Here is a 20,900-nt window from a genome sequence, read left to right as displayed (position 1 = left end):
TCCAAATGATGACATAGGAAAGACTTTAAAATGCTAACCTTGATGTATTTCAGTTTTAGGCTTACTAGGTCATTCAGTACATGCATTCTTTTTCTATCTTTCTATACAACATTTCAAAATGATTACAAATAACAAAAAATAAATTATTTTATTTGTACAATCACAGTATATGCTATGACTTAAATATTTACCTACCATTTCTAAAATCATGTCAGTATCGAAGTGTGAATTAAAGTACACAAAATCTTATTTAAGCAAGTGATTCCAACTCCATGCATTACTTTCAAAAAGGGACATACATACTGTGAGAAAACTGTTTCATGATTTACCATTTTAAACAAAGTAGTGTAGATTAGTTTACTTAAACCTTCATTTTCATGTACAGACACAAGGAAATCCAGGGTTTAACCTTCAGAAGTAAACTCAGATTTCTAAAGGTACTCAATGTCTAATATTAAGCAAACAATACTTCTGAATACTGTTAATGAAGATCAAAAATGTACATAATATCATGGAAGCTCTTCATTACTAAAAATACGAATGTAAGCTAGCCAAAAATAGAAAAGGGGAAACCGAAAGTTTGTGTGTGTGTGTATAGACAGAGAAGTGGGAGAGGGGGAGATGGAGATGGAGATGGAGAGGGGGAGGGGGAGATGGAGAGGGGGGAGAGGGGGGGGAGAGATAGAAAAAACATCAGAAATTACACTGGAGAAGTAATATTGGGGGCAATGAAATAGCAGATGAACTGAATAAGTACTTTGCATAAGTCTTCACTGTGGAAGACATCAGCAGTATGCCCGAAATTTGAGAGAGTCAGAAGGCAGAAGTGAGTGTAATCACTCACTTCTTGGGAAGCTGAAAAGTCTGAAAGTAGATAAGTCACCTGGATCAGATGGACTACACCCCAGAGTTCTGAAAGAGGTCGTTGATTCTTTCAAGAACCACTAGATTCTGGATGACTGGAAAATTATAAATATCAGTCCACACTTTAAGAAGGGAACAAGAAAAAAGACAGGAAATAATAGGCGAGTTAGCTGACTTCTGTGGTTGTAAAATGCTAAGAGTCCCTTGGATAATGTTTCGGGGTACTTGGAGGCAACTGATAAAATAGGCCAAAGTTAGCATTGTTTCCTTAAGGGGAAATACTGCCTGAATAATAGGTTGGAATTCTCTGAGGAAGTAATAGGTAGGATAGTCAAAGAATCAGTGGATATTGTTTACTTGGATTTTCAGAAGGCCTTTAACAAGATGCTGCACACAAAGCTGCTAAACAAGATAGGACCTATGGTATTACATGAAAGATACTAGCTTGGATGGAAGATTGCCTGACTGGCAGGAGGCAGAGTGGGAACATAGGGGACATTTTCTGGTTGTGTCAATTATTTGTAGCTGACCCTGAGGTGCATGTTGATAAAACTTTCAGGACATTTACAATTGAAAATGTTGTTTGAGAAGCCAAAAACCTTTAACCACACAACCATTTGTGCAAAATGAATTCCACAACTGTTTAAGTATTTAATGAGTGAAAGCTTGTGTCTTTTCTCCCATACAAAAATCTCAATTAATACCAAACTGAATAAAATTCTTACCAACTGTAAGGTTTGCTAGTTGTGGAGGCAGATCTGTTGTCACTAGTCGATGTCTCAAAATCTGATTGAGCTGATGCAGTGTGGATTGTTTCTCACTTTTTGTTATTGGATTTGGAGGAATGATTTTATCCTATTGGCAATTTACAACAAACATAATTTGAAGCCATGTTGCAATTGTAACAATTTAAGATAAATATAAATTATATTTTAAAAAATTGTGCCTTTAAACATAAATGTCCACACAATGGTTATCAACTTCAACAGCAAGTTAGCAGGATGGCCTAATCTGATCTTTTCTGCAATATAAGCAGGTAGAAAGAAAAACAAATTCTGTCAACATATCCAATTCTTAATAACTTTATTGAAAAGGTAACTTCTTCAAAAGAATTTTTCTTTTAAAAAAGCGCATATTACAGTGCATTTCACTATAGACCCTTGCCATGTACTATACCCATAAACAGAAAAATTTTCTTCTGAATAATTTTGTGAGTCTTAATATATCAAAGATTTCAGTGTGGATATTTAATGTCTGAACTTTAAAAAAAAATTGTATCTAAGTCTTCATTTTTCTAAGTCAAATTCATTCATTATTTCAAAGTCAAACTAATACAAATGAAAATACTTTTAAGCAAGTATAAACTGAAACAAGGCACTTAACCACACAGTGCTCTGTAACGACACTAGTGCCAAGCTGTATCGGCCCTTGTCCTTTCCTTGGACAACATTGGTGTCCTGGAGAGGGGAGACTTGCAGCATGGGTAACTGCTGGTCTTCCATAAAAACCTTGCCCAGGCCTGCGCCCTGGAGAGTGGATTCTTTCCAGGCGCAGATCCATGGTCTCACAAGACTAACGGATGTCTTTAAACTAAAACAAAAACCATCTTGGTTGATTATTTTGTGTTGTAATTTATTCAATAGAACAAAGGAAACAACGATAAATAAAACACCATTCATGTTATTATCTGCTTAGTTTAAGGGCTTACCCGAATACAAGTAGGCAGCCGAGGGTATGATCCTGTCGTAAGGACATCAATGGCAAATGGAATCGCAAAGCTTGGTAAGCGAGCATGAACCAGAGCATCTCTTGCCAATGATGCCATTCGATCAGCAGTGTCAACAAAGATGAATGCCTGCTGATCTAAGAAATTTGATATCATCTATACGGAAACATAGGAAAAAAAATGAAGAGTAAACATAATTAAATTTCAGCAGAACTTAAGGATCTGTTTTCAAACACAACCTTAGGAACTCAATAAAAACTACAATAAATCAAATCTATCAGGAAAAATTTTAACAATCTAAGAGTTATTTCTCCAGAGAACCTTTAGAGAGAGACAAGGTGCAAGAATCCCTGAAAAACATCCATTCAAGAACACATTTTCACTGATCATTGCAATTAATGCACCTTTGGTTCTTGGAATAAAACAACAAACCCAAATTTAAACACACGCATTACTTGCCAGAAGGATATTCTTGAACAGTATGGTGTGCTCATGAATTCTTCCACTTTCACATCTCAATCCCATTTCAAAAGAAAACTAAATTGGATATTATTTCTTAATGATATGATACTTAAAAAAAGTTGCAATTAAGTCACTTCAGCTGGTCACAAATGGAATTTTATTTCATGTAAAAGATTTGGTCCTCTAGGAACTATATTCAAATCATCAAAAGTTTGTTAGTTTAAAATAAAAAGGTAGAGCTCTACAAGCAAATCAAGTAATAGAAATTAAATATATTCAAGAACTGAAAGTACAAATTAAAACTCAAGCTCTGGAGATATGATTGACTGCAAACGCTAGAATCTGGAGTGACAATTAAGCTCCAATTAAAGCATTGACTCCCTTTTCTCTCTGGATGCTATCCAACTTGGCACTTCCAGACCATTCTTTATTTCAGATTTTCACCATCTGCAATATTTTACTTTTAGACATAGATAAAATAGATACTTTACTGATCCCAAAGGAAATTACAATGTCACGGTAGAATTACAAGTGCACAGATATACAAATATTAGAAAAGAAAGAAAAAAAAAGTTACCTCAAACAGTCTAGCAGGAGGGGGTAATCACTTCCTCGGCTAATAGATTGACTCATTACAGAGCCTACTAGCGAGGAAAGAATGTCCTCATATAGCGCTCTTTGGAGCAGCACAGTAATCTATTGCTAAAAGTGCTCCTCTGTTCAGCCAAGCCACGCAGAGGGTGAGAAACATTATCAGAATTGCCAGGATTTTCCGTAGGGTCCTTTGCTCTACCACAACTTCCAGTGTGTTCAGTTTGACTCCTAAAACAGAGCCAGCCTTTCTAGTTTATTGCACATGTTGGCATTATCTGTGCTGATGCCATTGCCCCAGCACACCACTGCATGGAAGACTGTATTGGTGACAACCGACTGGGAGAACATATGAAGGAGAGACCTGCATACTCCAGAGGACCTCAGTCTCCTCGGGAAGTAGAGGTGGCTCTGACCCTTCTTGTGCACAGCCTCTGTATTGGTGCTCCACTCAAGTCTGTGTTCCAGGTGCTCCCCCAGGTACTTGTAGGTCCTCACCACATTTACATCCTCACCATTAATAGTAACAGGGAGCAGTACAGGATTGGTCTTCCTAAAGTCCATTACCATCTCCCTTGTCTTACTGATGTTGAGCTGCAGATGATGCAGCTTGCAGCATTTGACAAAGCCCTCCACCAGGGCCCTGCATTCATTTCCCCCGTCCTCCCTTTATACACCAAACTATTGCTGAGTCATCAGAGAATTTCTGCAGATGACATGACTCACTGTTGTATCTAAAGTCCAACGTATACAGGGTAAACAGGAAGGGACCCAATACAGTCCCCTGTGGGGCTCCAGTGCTGCTAATAGCCATGTCTGACACACAGCTCCAAAGCCACACAAACTGAGGTCTCCCAGTCAGGTAGTCCATTATCCAGGATACAAAGAAAATGTTAACCTACATCGAATGGAGCTTTTCCCCAGCAATAAGGGCTGTATGGTGTTGTATATTATAAATAACTAACATTTTTTTGAACTTGGGATTGGCAGAAGCTATCAGTGCTGGCCTGCTAAAAGACTGAAGCATGAAGGCAAGTCAGTGTGTTGTGACAGTCTCTATACTCAACCCAATAGCTTCATGGTAATTCAGACAATTGCCTGGGCAAAATGACTTTTTATTCAATATTTGCTATGAACTTGCAAATCTCTACATAGCTCATGGTTAAAGTATTTTGCAGCAAGAAGTTTAGCAAATATCCAGGCAAAAAAGCTACATTGTTAACAATTAACTCCTCTAGATGCAAATACAGGTCCTGAGACCTTATCTGCATCTAGATGTCCCCAAACTCTTTAAGGCAAGAGTGCACTCTTCACAGGCTTCTGCAAATAACTATTCAGCATATATAATAGCTATATTTGGATACAGTGAAGTATTAGGTGTGCAGGACACCAGTGCGTGAAAACGTAACAAGCAGGTCTAGGAAAAATCAAAGTAAAAACAAATTAACTGATTACCCTGCATAAAAGTATCTTTTGAGTTATGCATCATGAAGCACTAGTGGACTTACCGCACATTTTTCCACCTTCCCAGCATTACTTGCCCATTTTACCAATGCCAACAAACGAACAAAAAGTTGACGTGTTCGGCTAGCAAACTGCACTATCTCAATTTTCCTGTTAATTTAAAAATATCATGTTTAATTTTTCAAACTTCCATTAAAAAAAGATTTTTTTGAATAGAATAAGTGAACTAAACTTATGACTTTGTAATTGTCAACCAAGATTTTTAGTGGCTCAACAATATTTATTGCAGTCAGTTAACTTACTTTCATGTCTTAAGTCATCATGTCCAAAGAAAATTGACAGTAACTCTGGTAATAATTCCTTTCTGTACTTATATCAGTTTTGTCCAACCCACGATTCTTGGACTAAATGCCTTTGGACATATCCTTGTTCAATGCCCTTAATAGGACACTTCTTGTCATACCAACAGAAGTTAGATCAATTGTAACTCCATTGCTTATTGTTAGTACTACAGTACAATTTTTTCTCCAATTTAGCAAAATGATGGTAAATTCATGAAAATCTCTAGATATTTACTTAATCTTTAAACGTATAAACAATATATTTAAATATAAAACAAAATCTACACAAAACTACAAAGAAAGGTCATTTACCGTTCCATGTCAGTCTTGCGAGGTAACCTGGGGAAAAAAAATTCAGTTACTTGCTGAAGTAAAAAGTTTTGCTAATGTTTTAAAATCAAATGAAAATGAAAATACTATTTTAACTGAACACTCTATCCATTGATATCTCCAGACTACATTTATATAGCATTCATGACACAGAAAAGCATCTTAAGGAACTTCGCCATGTTTTTTTAAAAAAAACACAAAGTTAAAACAAATTAGCATGATAAATGCAAAATTATGCTCTAAGGAAACTTCCCAAAAAATTATGTAGCTAAATCTTCAAATCCCTCAAACACTTTAGGGAAGTACTATCATCAAAAATTGTAAACCCTGAATGGACTAATAAGCAAATCATATTTTATCTTAGTGAATGATACATTATTTTTAAAAAGTCATAGATAATTATTACTTTGGCTGAAATAAACAGAATTTTATTTCATGTTAAGGACTTCTTCTTTTAGAAACCATGTTTATGCCACTAAAAGTTGGTTAGTTAACATAAAAAGGAAAGCGTATCAGCAAATAAAATGTGTAACTGAATATGTTCAACCACTTAAAAACTTATTTTAGATGGATCTCAGGCTAATAAAATTAATTACATCTGTAAATTTATTCTTTATGAGAAGGCTTTTACTCAAAGGACCATCAGCTTTAATTTTGGTCCAATTAGCTTTCAGACTACTTCAAATAATAAAGATGGCTGTGTATTTTCCAATAAGAGAAAGAAGAGCAAAGCATCGACATACCAGTCATAGTGTCTTCTACCTCAAGCATGTAAGCACCTCAACAAATTTTAAAGTCCTATCCAAACTTAAAAAAAAATCAAGTATTACTATCTGCATAAAGTCATACTTCTCTTTCGTCTTGGGGCAGAAAAGCCGTGCTTGAATAGGGCATCTTCTTCATTCTCTTTTAATTTAAAATGGTAAGACTTTTTTTGAAAGAAAAAGTCAAATGTAAAGACACAAAAACAGAAAATGCTGGAAACAGAAGAATCCTGGACATGAAACATTAACCATTTCTCTTTTCATAGAAGCTGCCTGACCTACTGAGTATTTTCAGCATTTTCTGTTTTTATTTCAGCTATTTGATATCTGTATTTTAAAAAAAATCATTTCATGAGACATCAGGTGCTGAAAATCTCAGAATTGTATTTACTTTTAAACATAATTTAATAACAACATTCATGGATGATATAATAGGAAATAGCATTATACATTAAGATTGTAAGATAGTGGCGAGGTCAGACACGGTGGCTTCCATGGGGCCAACCAAAAGCAATATTGTTTTTTGCAAAATGTCTTTGTTATGATCGCAAGACCCCACTGGGCATTAAGAACTTAAAGTACTGCAGTTCTACACCATCAGCAAGTTGCTGGTTGGCAGAGAAACCAAGGAGCTGGACATGGTGCAGATCACACTGCTGCCTGCATCAGAGAGGCACTGGGGGAGTTGATGCACGAAGGCAGTGTGCAGTCTAGCAGCAAGTGATCCCCTTAGTTGCTTTTCTTGTGATCACAACACCTTGTTGGACATTGTTAATGTGGGTTGCTTCAAATCCGATTCACTGATTTATTGGCGGATGGCAGGAGAGCTGCTTTGCCTCTGTCACAGCAAGGACTAGGCCTCGAGCCGAGGTTTATGCCCAGGAGAGAGGTTTTGGAGTCAGTGCACTTCACCAGAGTGCCAGGGGCAGTGTGGTGTGGAGTCCAAGCTGGAGTTGGTGCTGACCCCATTGTTTGTGTGGCAGACTGCTGCAACATTCATGGACTTAGTATCTTTGACTATATATTTTTGTGTGACTGTATTTTGCTGATATCTTATATGTGTTTGCTATCTTCTATGTGTTATATGTGTCTTGTACTGTGTATGACTTGGTATTGTGTTTCAAAACTTTGCTGCAGAGAAACGTTGTTTCTTTTGGCTGTATTCATGGGTATTCATGTGTGGTTGAATGACAAACTTGAAGTTGGAAAAGAATAACCACGTACTATTTATTATGGGATCCATACTGAAGTAAACTTAACCTGAATTACCGAGCACTGTGATTAACAAATAATACATTTTTCATTTCCTTTCACATCCCTATCCACCAATCTGTTTTGATTTGCAGAACAGAAACCACAGAGAGAAATACTGAAATTGTTGCTTGTTTAATCATTTCGCTATCCATTCAGAACATCGCAGATATTTTGTAACTGAGCCCAAACTTGTTACAGAAGGCTGTTGATGTTACTATTAAACTAAAAGGAACAATTTTACCTCAATCAATTATCAAGCCCATTGATTTATCACACAGCATGAATATATGTTGACACCATGGCCTATATCTACGTTGTATTGCTCTATGACGCTACATCATAAAATAAACCCCTTCCATTAATTCTGATAAGTTAAATTTACAATTGTTCGTAATGTTGTACTGCATACTAATAATTCACCACAGCTATTAGCAAAAGTAACGGAATAATTAATTATCCCTGTTGGGTGTCTAGAATACTACATTTGATGAGGAGCACCAGAATTTGGGCCTTTGAAAAGACTACACAAAATAGATTATTAAATACAGTTAGAGAGGATTATATTCGAGTGATATACCATGGACTGCGGAATGAGATGATTAATGCGCAAAACAGCCATTGTTCAGGTTGAAAACGTCCCTAACTGCAGCTTCACAGGGAACAGATCTAAGTTGGCTTTTGATTTAAAAAATTAAGTTGATAAGATATAGATAAGTTTAATAAATAGGAAAGGTTCTCAATCTGATATTCTATCTGGCATGTGGAGTTAATCAAATCTGGTAAAAATAGAAAAGGAATGCATTTTTTGAAGGGTCAGATGTTAAAAGGTGTTGGTGTTCAACTGAATCTGTATTTCCTTCGTGAATGATTGAAAATTAACATGCAAGTAACAGCAGATTGTTAGGCCTTTACTGTTAAGGGATTCAGGTACAAGCATAGAGACTTTTTGCTCCGATTATATACAACCCAGATCATAATACATTTTGAATATTGCAATGGGTCTGATCTTCCTACCTAAGTAAGGATATTTTTACAATGGAGGTAAAGTGCTGAAGGTTCACCGAATTGATTCCTGCGATCATGGGATTGCCCTAAAAGGATATATGCTCGAGTTTAGAGCTTGACAGAATAAATGCAGAATCTTAAACATGATGAAGTCAGCAGATGCTGGAAATCCAAAGCAACACACACAAATGCTGGAGGAACTCAGCAGGAGGCAGGCAGCATCTATGGAAATTAAGAGATAGCCAATATTTTGAGTTGAGACCTTTCTTCAGGACTTGAGTCTTGACCCAAAATTTTGACGATTTATTCATTTCCATGAATGCTGCCTGACCTTCTGAGCTCCCCCAGCATTTAGTGTGTGTTGCTCTAAATGCAGAATTGATGTTTGCTCTGGCTTGACTTTTGTAAACCAAAGGTTGATCATTCAAGATAAGAGATGAGAAGAAATCTCACCAAGAGGATAGTCTTTTCAATTCTCAATCTAAGAATGCTGTGAAGATTCAGTTGCTGAGTATATTCGACAAAAAATGAACAAAGATTGATCTTTCTGCTCCATTAATTAAGAATAATGAGTGTTATAAGTGTTTGCGCAGGAAAGTAGATCTGAATGAATTATAAGCCACGATCTTAATGTATGGCACAGCTCAATCCTGTTTTTTAAAAATTTATGATTGTTAGCATAGTTGCTTTGTGAGATTAAGAAGCGAAGAAACTAGGGACAATAAGAGCATGAGAAGGAAATACTGAGAATTCACAAATCAGGACAACATAATTGTTGTGTCCTCAGAAATACCAATGACTATTGGGTAACAATAGTATGCTCAAGTAAGAAGCCTGATAGCTCTTGAGAAACAGCATGGAGGAAAATGAGAGTGAATCAGTGTTTATGTTAAGGAATTAACCATATTTATATTAACATCAGAATACCTAGCAATCAGTACACAACTTTTACAGTTGGCCAGTTAGATGAGATAAAGCACACGTTAAAAAAAAATAACTATATAATATACAAAATTATATCAACTAAAACACTCTACCCACATATTTTGTTTACTTTAATTGAGATTCCTTCAATCACCTAGGTAATTGCACACGTGGATACACTCAGGCTCATCCCCAATAGCAAATTAAATAAATATCTTAATCATAAGCAGAAAATTTTCTGGATTTGATGATGCAAGGTGAAATTGCGAATTTTATCTCTGGACCTCCACAACAACTGAGGGATGCAAAATTCACTGGAGAATTTAATATGGCTATTGGCTTACATAAAATCTGGGAAACAGCTAACTTATGTAGGATCATATCCTAAAAGATAAAGTACAAGAGACGACGGAAACAGGTGTTGGAGGTCTGCAACTAATGATGGATAGTATGTCAATCTTTGATTTCCATTATTTTAACAACTGTCATCTCATAGCCTCGAAAACCGGATGGTCTGTTTTACGTCGCTTTGACCCTACTGTTAATTATGACGTTATTTAACACAAATTGAATTTCTAAAAATAAACAGCTTAGAAATGTAGTTGGATCTCTGAGTTAGAGTAAACCGACTGATGTTACCAACAGTGCTCGACAGCGCAGCCTGGAACAAAAATAAACAGAAGCTGCATCTAAAAGTGGACACGACTGATTTCCAATTTGAAATGATAATCAAATCAAATGATGAACAGTTGGCAGTGAGAACTAAGAGCGGGCTGAAGGAAGCGTGCCTATCAGACGCGGTTACTCTTCGTACTTACAGGTCAGCCAGCACCGTAATTTCATGGTAGGTTCTCTGCAGAAGGAAATCGATCAACATGCTGAGGCGTACTCCAGGGTTGGCGGCCACGGCGGCGGCTGCTGCCGGCCCCGAGGTAGGGCCGCCCCCGGACACCAGCTGGGAACTCTCCACCTGAACCGGGGCCATTTTCCACTCGGAGCCCTGATCCCAACGCCCCCTCTCCAGACACGGCCGTCAAATCTGGTCCGTTCACCGGCAGTCAGTGGGTGGGTCGCTCTCGTTGTATGACTACGGTCCACATTGATTTATTTTCCCTTCCCCAGCAGATTGGCTGGAATATTATTTTTCGCGCTCGTTAAACAGCAACAAATCCTACTCAACAGGGCCCGCCATATTGCCATGAATCGGGAAGTAAATGTGGGTGGTGACCCGGAAGGAAACTCGGGGGGATACCCAGTAAACATTACAGTTGTTGATTTTCCTTCTCAGGAGCAGATGAGGAAGCTCAGCAGAAGATCTCTTAATGACTGGACGATCTGAGTGTGTAAGATTACTCGTGACAAGGATTTTTGATGTCAAAGCTAACCTGCAAAGAGGAGACTGTACTTTTTTATATAATTGGTATGCACTTTATATGTAATTTCTCATTCGAGGCTTTTCATTTAGGTGAGTAGAATTAAAAGCCAAATAATCCCAAACTAATAATACCCTAGGATTGTAAAACATTACCATTGCCAGGTTCTTCTTACACCCCCCCCCCCCCCCACGACGTCAATATTACTGGTAGGTTCACCATTGGCTGGAGACTAAACTAGACCAGCCAATTCGACGAACCGGGGAGCCATTCGCCTCTCGATAGCAAGGCCTTTACATCCTCCACGAGATGGATCAAAGATGTATTCGTGGAACTTGCATGGCTCCAAGCTATACACGTCTTATCGTAGGATACGCAGAATAGTTTTTGTTTCAGTTTTATTTGAACCCTCTTTCTTAGCACTTTTTCCAGTATATTTACAGCTGCTTTTTGCCTTCTTAGAGAATTCAAATTTCATTTTTTTGCTGCCATTTTTCAACCTGTTCTCACCTTCATGTGGTCTATCATTTGATCTTTCTTTTCTTGATGTCTCACTATTCTCCATCTCAAGGATAGGGCAAGCACAAACTTGACCACTGCTGTCCTGACTATACTTTCATCCTGCAACTGTCTTGAATATTAACTGCTCTGGTGATGTGATTTTCCACACAAGTGCCTCTGAATTGGATAAATCTTCAATTTGAAATGTTAACTTTTTCTTTCCCTAGATGCTGCCTGGCCTGTTAAGTTCTTTTTCAAACAGGAATTAGAATTAGTTTATTATGCTTCATGTGTCGAGATACAGTGGATATCTTGCATACTGTTCATAAAGACCAAATCATTACATAGTGAAATGAGTTATATCAAAGTAAAGTAATAGAAATACAGAATAAAGTGTAACTTCTACAGATAAAGTGCAGTACAGGTAAACAATAAGGTGCAAGATTATAGCAAAGTAGATTGTGAGGTCAAGAGTCCATCTTATCACACCGGAGAGCTATTTAATAGTTTTATAACAGTGGGGTAGAAATTGTCCTTGAGCCTGATGGTAGCTTCTGTATCCAGGCTTTTGTATCTTCTGCCAAATGGAAGAGAGGGGAAGAGAGAATGTCCTGGTGGGTAGGGTCTAAGGAAAAACCATTTCAGTAGCAAAATGACAGTTGCTGGAAATCTGAAATTAAAACAAAAAAGTTGTAAACCAGAACACGCTCACCTTGACATGTATGTTGTTTCTGGATCTGGCATTGCTCCAATAATATATTCTTGTATTCAAATCTATCCAATATCTTTATCATGCTCCACCTACCCAGATTTACAGCCTTTCATATCATCTGCACTTTTCTCTTGTTCGGGATTCTGAATAATCAGTTTCAATCACCATTAGCAGCTGTGCCTTTAAACATGCATGTTTTACACGAGGGAATATTCCACCTAAACCTCCCTGCCAGTTTTTCATCCTTTGGTCATAATATCTCTTTAGAAAACTGCTTCAGATTTTCCAGATAATACTTCTTTGAAAGACTTGAGCTGTTTAATATCTTGAAAGGCATTACTAGTAAACTGCTAAGATTTGTATGTGGGGAATAGTTTCATTGTTTAGATTGATACAGCACAATTAAAAAAATTCTATAATATTTTGAACAATAAGTGCCAGAAAAATAGAACAAATGCAAGATACCTCTGTCAGAGTCTTAGAGACATTGTGAATGATCTCTGGAAATACCGCATGTTGACATTTAAACCTTGGATTAAGTTTCGAGCAAATTGAATTTAACTGGACATATATAATTGGTTAAGAACGACAAGCAAACACTACTTATTTTGTGTAGAACAATAACTGCTCAGGTGCCTGTGCAAAGATAAATATAGAAACTGTATAATTTCCATAGAGAGTGAGAGCAGGTGATGATAGATTGCTCACATACTGGGAGTATTTACTGTTTCTGGATTTTCTTAGTTTGTTAAATAGTTTTATTAACTGTTCAGCCACTTTTGTAAGAATTATCGGATGTTTTGCCTCAATCAACAAAAATGCGCTGGATACCAATAGTCTTTGATTTGGATATTTGGTATTTACTGTTTTTTTTCATTTTTATGAATTATGTTTGTGGCTAATCAATGTAATTTAAAAAAAAGTGAGCTAACTGTATTCATAAAACTAAACTGAATTTGTAAATTTGAGTAGTTATTTGGAGTAACAATCAAAACCACCATTGTATGATTAGAATCAGGATCTGGTTTATTATCACTGACATATGCTGTGAAATTTGTTGCTTTGCAGCAGCAGTACAGTGCAAAACATAAAAATTTGCTAAAAGTTGCTGAAATAAATAGTGCAAAAGAGGAATAACAAGGTAGAGTTTGTGGATCGTTCAGAAATCTGATGGCGTAGGGGAAGAAGTTGTTCCGTAAACAATGAGTGTGAGTCTTCAGGCTCCTGTTCCCCTTCATGGTAATAATGAGAGGAGGCTATTTACTGGATGGAGTGCGTCCTTAATGATGGATATTGTCTTCTCGAGGCACTGCCTCAGGAAGATGTCCTTGTTAGTGGGGAGGGTTGTGTCTGTGATGGAGCTGGCTGACTCAGCAAACCTCTGGAGCCCTTTCTGAGGAAATGTCAAAGTAAACAAGAATCAGTGCCAGAGTATGTTTCAAGCTGTCGAATAAACAGCAGATTAATCACAATTACCAGGTGACTTGCATGAAATTACTCCATTACTGTTAATAGTAATTGCAAAATAAACTTAATACAAAGTTAGGATTATAATTTAACAGCATCTATTCAAAGTTAAGGTTTATCCTCCTGCAATGCTACTCAAACTCTGACCCAGAAAGGAAATAATATAAACAATCTATCAGACCTACATATTGTAATTTGTTTTTTTATAAATTTTATTGTTTCCATTTTTATCCCTTTTTGGTAGTTTAATCTCTCCTTCCCTTTTTCTCTTTCTGTATCTGATTTTATTTCACTCAATTTCCTCTACAGTTGTCAATCTGATTCTTTTCATAACGCTTAACTTTCATTGCTGCTCTGATTCACTTGAGTCCCTGTTGACTCCATTTGTATGGGGAGGGGGAACAAATTTTTTGAGCTAAGCAACATGGTGTGGCATATTGTGAGATCATCCACTCCATCGTGCCCACGTGTTGTGGGCACGTGGCCAAGTGGTTAAGGCATTGGACTAGCGACCTGAAGGTCGTGAGTTCGAGCCCCAGCTGAGGGAACGTGTTGTGTCCTTGAGCAAGGCACTTAATCACACACTGCTCTGCGACGACACTGGTGCCAAACTGTATGGGTCCTAATGCCCTTCCCTTGGACAACATTGGTGTCGTGAAGAGGGGAGACTTGCAGCATGGGCAACTGCTGGACTTCCATACAACCTTGCCCAGGCCTGCGCCCTGGAGACTGTCTCGCAAGACTAACGGATGCCTTTACTTTACCACTCCATCCTATTTTGCAGTTGCTAAATTATGCACTGAAACAAAGTGAGCTTATGATTCTCCAGATACTGCTCCTGTGGTTACTAATTTAAGATTATTATGTGGGGGTACATTGAAAGCACAGGGTTGGCACCAAAGATTACATGGCTAAGCATGTAAAGATAAGATCAACCCAAAAAAAAAATCGCAATCCCTAGCATAGGACAGAAGAAGCTATCACCTTTTAACAGAACCCATACAAAAGAAAACTAAAACAACTGTTAAATAAACACATGAATGATCTTTCAAAGTGTTAACTATCCACACTTAAGTCAAATGTAGACAGATTTAATATAGACATGAAGCTATGAAAAAGGTGAATGAAACCAAACAACTTTTGTCAGAATGCAGAGGGTATTGGCAAGTGAGGAAAACCAACCAAACCAAATAAATATAAAGCCTGCAACAACTGACTATCCATTAATAGCAGATCAAAATACAATGCATCCGCACTGCTGCCCACACTAATATTATACAGCAACAAATATGTTCCAACCAATATGACCTTCCCAACATAGTTCAGGGAAACTGCTCTCCTAATATGTGGGAAAAGTGACGCGACCCATCTCAAAGTGCATAATTCACACCACGATTGCCCCCACCCCCTTTAGCAGAAGATTGCCATCTGCTAGTCAATCACCTATCAATACTCTGCTGAAACAAATGCCAACCCTGAGTGAAGATAAAAGAAGTAATTCCTCTCCAAATGTGTGCAAATGACAACACTTTCCATAAACAAACTCAGATAACACACATCAAAGTTGCTGGTGAACACAGCAGGCCAGGCAGCATCTCTAGGAAGAGGTACAGTCGATGTTTCGGGCCGAGACCCTTCGTCAGGACTAACTGAAAGAAGAGCTAGTAAGAGATTTGAAAGTGGGAGGGGGAGGGAGAGATCCAAAATGATAGGAGAAGACAGGAGGGGGAGGATGGAGCCAAGAGCTGGACTGGTGATGGGCAAAAGGGATATGAGAGGATCATGGGACAGGAAGCCTAGGGAGAAAGAAAAGGGGGAGGGGGGAAAAACCCAGAGGATGGGCAAGGGGTATAGAAAGAGGGACGGAGGGAGAAAAAGGAGAGAGAGAAAAAGAATGTGTGTATATAAATAAATAGCGGATGGAGTATGAGGGGGAGGTGGGGCATTAGCGGGAGTTTGAGAAGTCAATGTTCATGCCACCAGGTTGGAGGCTACCCAGACGGAATATAAGGTGTTGTTCCTCCAACCTGAGTGTGGCTTCATCTTTACAGTAGAGGAGGCCGTGGATAGACATATCAGAATGGGAATGGGACATGGAATTAAAATGTGCGGCCACTGGGAGATCCTGCTTTCTCTGGTGGACAGAGAGTAGGTGTTCAGCGAAACGATCTCCCAGTCTGCGTCGGGTCTTGCCAATATATAAAAGGCCACATTGGGAGCACCAGATGCAGTATATCACCCCAGCCGACTCACAGGTGAAGTGTCGCCTCACCTGGAAGGACTGTCTGGGGCCCTGAATGGTGGTAAGGCAGGAAGTGTAAGGGCATGTGTAGCACTTGTTCCGTCTACAAGGATAAGTGCCAGGAGGGAGATCAGTGGGGAGGGATGGGGGGGTCAAATGGACAAGGGAGTCGCGTAGGGAGCGATCCCTGCGGAAAGCAGAGACGGGGGAGGGAAAGATGTGCTTAGTGGTGGGATCCCATTGGAGGTGGCGGAAGTTATGGAGAATAATATGTTGGACCCGGAGGCTGGCAGGGTGGTAGGTGAGGACCAGGGGAACCCTCTTCCCAGTGGGGTGGCAGGAGGATGGAGTGAGAGTAGATGCGCATGAAATGGGGGAGATGCATTTGAAAGCAGAGTTGATGGTGGAGGCCGGGTCTTTATGTGCTGCTATTGTGACTCCCGTCTCCCCTTCCCCCACCACCACTCTGCAACCCCGTCTCCCTCAGATCCCACCGTCAGCTCCTGGGCCCTCAGAGGCTCCTTCTTCCTCTCACCCCAACCCTCCCCTCTTCACTGACACCCCCAGCCTCCCCCCTCTGATCCCAGCTCTCATCCGTGCCGGGTCTTTACCATCCCCTCCGACCTTCTACTGTCTGAGGCAGAACGTTCTGTCCTCAGTAAGGGCCTCACCTTTGTCCCCCTTCGCCCACACCTCAGCGAGTTCCGCGTTCGCCATGATGCTGAACTCTTCTTCCGCCGGCTCTGTCTCCAAGCCTACTTCTTCGGCAAGGATTCTCCCACCCCCACTGATGATCCCTTCTCCCGTCTTCAATCTTCCTCTTCATGGACACCCCGCTCTGGTCTTCTGCCTGCTCTGGATCTCTTTATTGCTAACTGCCGACAGGACATCAACTGTCTTGACTTCACCGCACCTTGTTCCCATTCCAACCTCACTCCTTCCGAACGCTCTGCTCTCCACTCCCTCCGCACTAATCCTAACCTTACTATAAAACCCGCCAATAAGGGGGGTGCTGTTGTAATCTGGCGTACTGACCTCTACCTTGCTGAGGCACAGCGACAATTCGCGGATACCTCCTCTTATTTACCCCTTGATCGTGACCCCACAAAGGAGCACCAGGCCATTGTCTCCCACACCATCACCGATTTTATCTGCTCAGGGGATCTCCCATCCACTCCTACCAACCTTATAGTTCCCATACCCCGCAGTTCCCGTTTCTACCTCCTACCCAAGATCCACAAACCTGCCTGTCCTGGTAGACCTATTGTCTCAGCTTGCTCCTGCCCCACCGAACTCATTTCTGCATTCCTCGACACTGTTTTATCCCCCCTTGTTCAATCACTTCCCACCTATGTTCGTGACACTTCTCACGCTCTTAAACTTTTCGATGATTTCAAGTTCCCTGGCCCCCACCACTTTATTTTCACCATGGATGTCCAGTCCCTATATACTTCCATCCCCCATCAGGAAGGTCTCAAAGCTCTTTGCTTCTTTTTGGATTCCAGACCTAACCAGTTCCTCTCTACCACCATTCTGCTCCGTCTAGTGGAATTAGTCCTTACTCTTAATAATTTCTCCTTTGGCTCCTCTCACTTCCTCAAAACTAAAGGTGTAGCTTTGGGCACCCGTATGGGTCCCAGCTATGCCTGCCTTTTCATTGGCTTTGTGGAACAGTCCATGTTCCAAACCTATTCTGGTATCTGTCCCCGACTTTTCCTTCACTACATCGACGACTGCATTGGTGCTGCTTCCTGCAAGCATGCTGAGCTCGTTGACTTCATTAACTTTGCCTCCAACTTTCAGCCTGCCCTCAAGTTTACCTGGTCCATTTCCGACACCTTCCTCCCCTTTCTAGATCTTTCTGTCTCTGTCTCTGGAGACAGCTCATCTACTGATGTCTACTATAAGCCTACTGACTCTCTCAGCTATCTGGACTATTCCTCTTCTCACCCTGTCTCTTGCAAAAATGCCATCCCCTTCTCGCAATTCCTCCATCTCTGCCGTATCTGCTCTCAGGATGAGGCTTTCCATTCTGGGACGAGGGAGATGTCTTCCTTTTTTTAAAGAAAGGGGCTTCTCTTCCTCCACCATCAACTCTGCTCTCAAACGCATCTCCCCCATTTCATGCACATCTGCTCTCACTCCATTCCCCCGCCACCCCACTAGGAATAGGGTTCCCCTTGTCCTCACCTACCACCCCACCAGCCTCTGGGTCCAACATATTATTCTCCGTAACTTCTGCCACCCCAACGGGAACCCACCACTAAGCACGTCTTTCCCTCCCCCCCCCCCCCCCGCTTTCTGCAGGGATCACTTCCTACGCGACTCCCTTGTCCATTCGTTCCCCCCATCCCTCTCCACCGATCTCCCTCCTGGCACTTAACCTTGTAAGCGGAAAAAGTGCTACACATGCCCTTACACTTCCTCCCTTACCACCATTCAGGGCCCCAGACAGTCCTTCCAGGTGAGGCGACACTTCACCTGTGAGTCGGCTGGGGTGATATACTGCATCTGGTGCTCCTGATGTGGCCTTCTATATATTGGCGAGACCCGACGCAGACTGGGAGATCATTTTGCTGAACACCTATGCTCTGTCTGCCAGAGAAAGCAGGATCTCCCAGTGGCCACACTTTTTAATTCCACGTTCCATTCCCATTCTGATATGTCTATCCACAGCCTCCTCTACTGTAAAGATGAAGCCACACTCAGGTTGGAGGAACAACACCTTATATTCCGTCTGGGTAGCCTCCAACCTGATAGCATGAACATTGACTTCTCAAACTTCCGCTAATGCCCCACCTCCCCCTCATACCCCATCCGTTATTTATTTATATACACACATTCTTTTTCTCTCGCTCCTTTTTCTCCCTCTGTCCCTCCCACTATACCCTTTGCCCATCCTCTGGGGTTTTCCCCCCTCCCCCTTTTCTTTCTCCCTAGGCCTCCTGTCCCATGATCCTCTCATATCCCTTTTGCCAATCACCTGTCCAGCTCTTGGCTCCATCCCTCCCCCTCCTGTCTTCTCCTATCATTTTGGATCTCCCCCTTCCCCTCCCACTTTCAAATCTCTTACTAGCTCTTCTTTCAGTTAGTCGTGACGAAGGGTCTCAGCCCGAAACGTCGACTGTACCTCTTCCTAGAGATGCTGCCTGGTCTGCTGCGTTCACCAGCAACTTTGATGTGTGTTGCTTGAATTTTCAGCATCTGCAGATTTCCTCGTGTTATTGTTTCAGATGCATCCTTTTTCCAATGGCGGGGGGGGAGAACGATGTGGGAAATCATGATTGGTGGGAACTCTTGCAACTACCGAATCAACGGCAAGGTCAATTTTTACCACCATTTAATAAGGATGAAGAGATCTTGCCATGCTCTGTTTCATAGTTAGCTCCATGAAGAACTGCTTTGGCCTTCTTCCTCTCTTTAAGCAGCAATTCATCATTTATAAAAACAACAAGAACTTAATGCCTTTTCTAATCATAAAATAGAAACAACTTATTGCAAACTCTAACTTGATGTGAAACCAACCTGCATGATGCTCTCAAACCAAGAGGAAAAAGCACTGAGGACTGAAATGGATTAACACTTCCACCTCTGGACACAGAATTAGGAATGGTTTAGCTCCTCTTACAGTTAAGGAAATTCAATGTCTAATCTTTCCCTATCCATAATTTCAGATTAAATTCCACCCTGACTTCCTTTCTGCTTGTCTCTTACTTCCTTTACACTTTTCTGTGGCTACTTCCCTATCAGTCTATTCTCATTGCTTTCCATATTTGCCCATTAAGAATAATTGAATGTTGACCTAATGCTGATGCCCTTCTGTTGTCCTTTGTTGTTTGTTCTTTATCACCCGCTCTTACTGATCAATTCTTAATTCACTCTTCTGTTTGAATAATGCCTCTGACCCTGCAAAATATTGACTATTTATGGACATGTGCATTGCCTTTCTCAACTTTCTCTGCCATTCCACTGGTGAGAGAAATTCAGTTAGATTTGGTGCTGGGAGAAGAAAGTGCTGTAGTTGGGTCTAAAGCAGTTGTAACTGGAAACATCAGAGGTGTAGAGGGACTTAGGAGTCCTTGTGCAAGACTCCCAAAAGGTTAATTTACAGGTTGAGTCTGTGGGAAAGAAGCCAAATTCAATGTTGGCATTTATTTCAAGGGGAATAGAATATAAAAGCAAGGAGATAATGCTAAAGCTTTATAAGACACTAATCAGGCTGCACTTGGGAGTATTGTCAACAGTCTTGGGCGCCATATCTCTGAAAGGTTGTGTTGTCATTGGAGAGATTTGAGAGGAGGTTCATGAGGATGATTCTGGGAATAAAGGGTTAACATATGAGGAGCATTTGGCAGCTTTGGGCTTGTACACACTGGAATTTAGAAGAATGCAGGGGACTTCTATTGAAACCTACCAAATATTGAATGGACTAGATAGGGTGGATGTGTAGAGGATGTTTGCTATGGTGGGGACATCCAGAACTAGAGTGCACAGCCTCAAAATTGAGGGGCAACCCTTTAGAACAGAGGTAAGGAAGAATTTTTTTAGCCAGAGAGTATTGAATTTGTGGAATGCTCTTCCACAGACTGCAGTGGAGGCCAAGTCCGTGGGTACGTTTAAGGCGGAAGTTGAAAGTTTCCTGATCGGTTGGGGCACCAAAGCATATGGCGAGAAGGCAGGTGTATGGGATTGAGTGGGATCCGGGATCAGCCATGATGGAATGGTGAAACAGGCTCGATGGGCTGAATGGCTTAATTCTGCTCCTATGTCTTATGGAAATAACAGAGCTACCAGCTGAAGTTGTAAACCTAACGAGTGCTGTTCTTCAAACTTGCTTGAGGTATCATTGGAATGTTGCAGCTGGACAGAATGAGAATTGG

The 20,900-nt window shown here is 40.5% G+C and overlaps 2 protein-coding genes across 5 annotated transcripts in view; one reads left to right on the top strand and one right to left on the bottom strand.

Moving 5' to 3' along the window:
• The window catches only part of med14 (mediator complex subunit 14), a 68,731-nt gene extending 57,804 nt beyond the window's left edge, over window positions 1-10,927 (bottom strand). Inside the window, exons 1-5 of the mRNA XM_072260462.1 lie at window positions 10,544-10,927; window positions 5,761-5,787; window positions 5,152-5,257; window positions 2,573-2,746; window positions 1,590-1,719 (exon numbers count right to left, since the gene is read on the bottom strand). Of these exons, the coding sequence (XP_072116563.1) occupies window positions 1,590-1,719; window positions 2,573-2,746; window positions 5,152-5,257; window positions 5,761-5,787; window positions 10,544-10,710 (604 nt within the window). The 5' untranslated portion in view covers window positions 10,711-10,927. The remainder of the gene's footprint in view (window positions 1-1,589; window positions 1,720-2,572; window positions 2,747-5,151; window positions 5,258-5,760; window positions 5,788-10,543) is intronic.
• Window positions 10,928-11,024: 97 nt separating this feature from the next.
• Window positions 11,025-20,900, top strand: part of usp9 (ubiquitin specific peptidase 9) — a 266,944-nt gene continuing 257,068 nt past the window's right edge. Inside the window, exon 1 of one of the 4 annotated variants that reach the window (XM_072260457.1) lies at window positions 11,025-11,068. The gene's annotated coding sequence lies outside the window, so the exon portion shown is untranslated. Of the gene's footprint in view, window positions 11,069-11,093; window positions 11,146-20,900 lie in introns of those variants that run through there. The other 3 variants (XM_072260455.1, XM_072260456.1, XM_072260454.1) reach the window with 3 other exon arrangements.

The sequence above is a fragment of the Mobula birostris genome, chromosome 6 (genome assembly GCF_030028105.1).
Source record: "Mobula birostris isolate sMobBir1 chromosome 6, sMobBir1.hap1, whole genome shotgun sequence".
NCBI classification, from domain to species: domain Eukaryota; kingdom Metazoa; phylum Chordata; class Chondrichthyes; order Myliobatiformes; family Myliobatidae; genus Mobula; species Mobula birostris.
The sequence above is the reverse complement of the archived record's forward strand: the minus strand, read 5'-3'. Positions and strand labels throughout refer to the sequence as shown.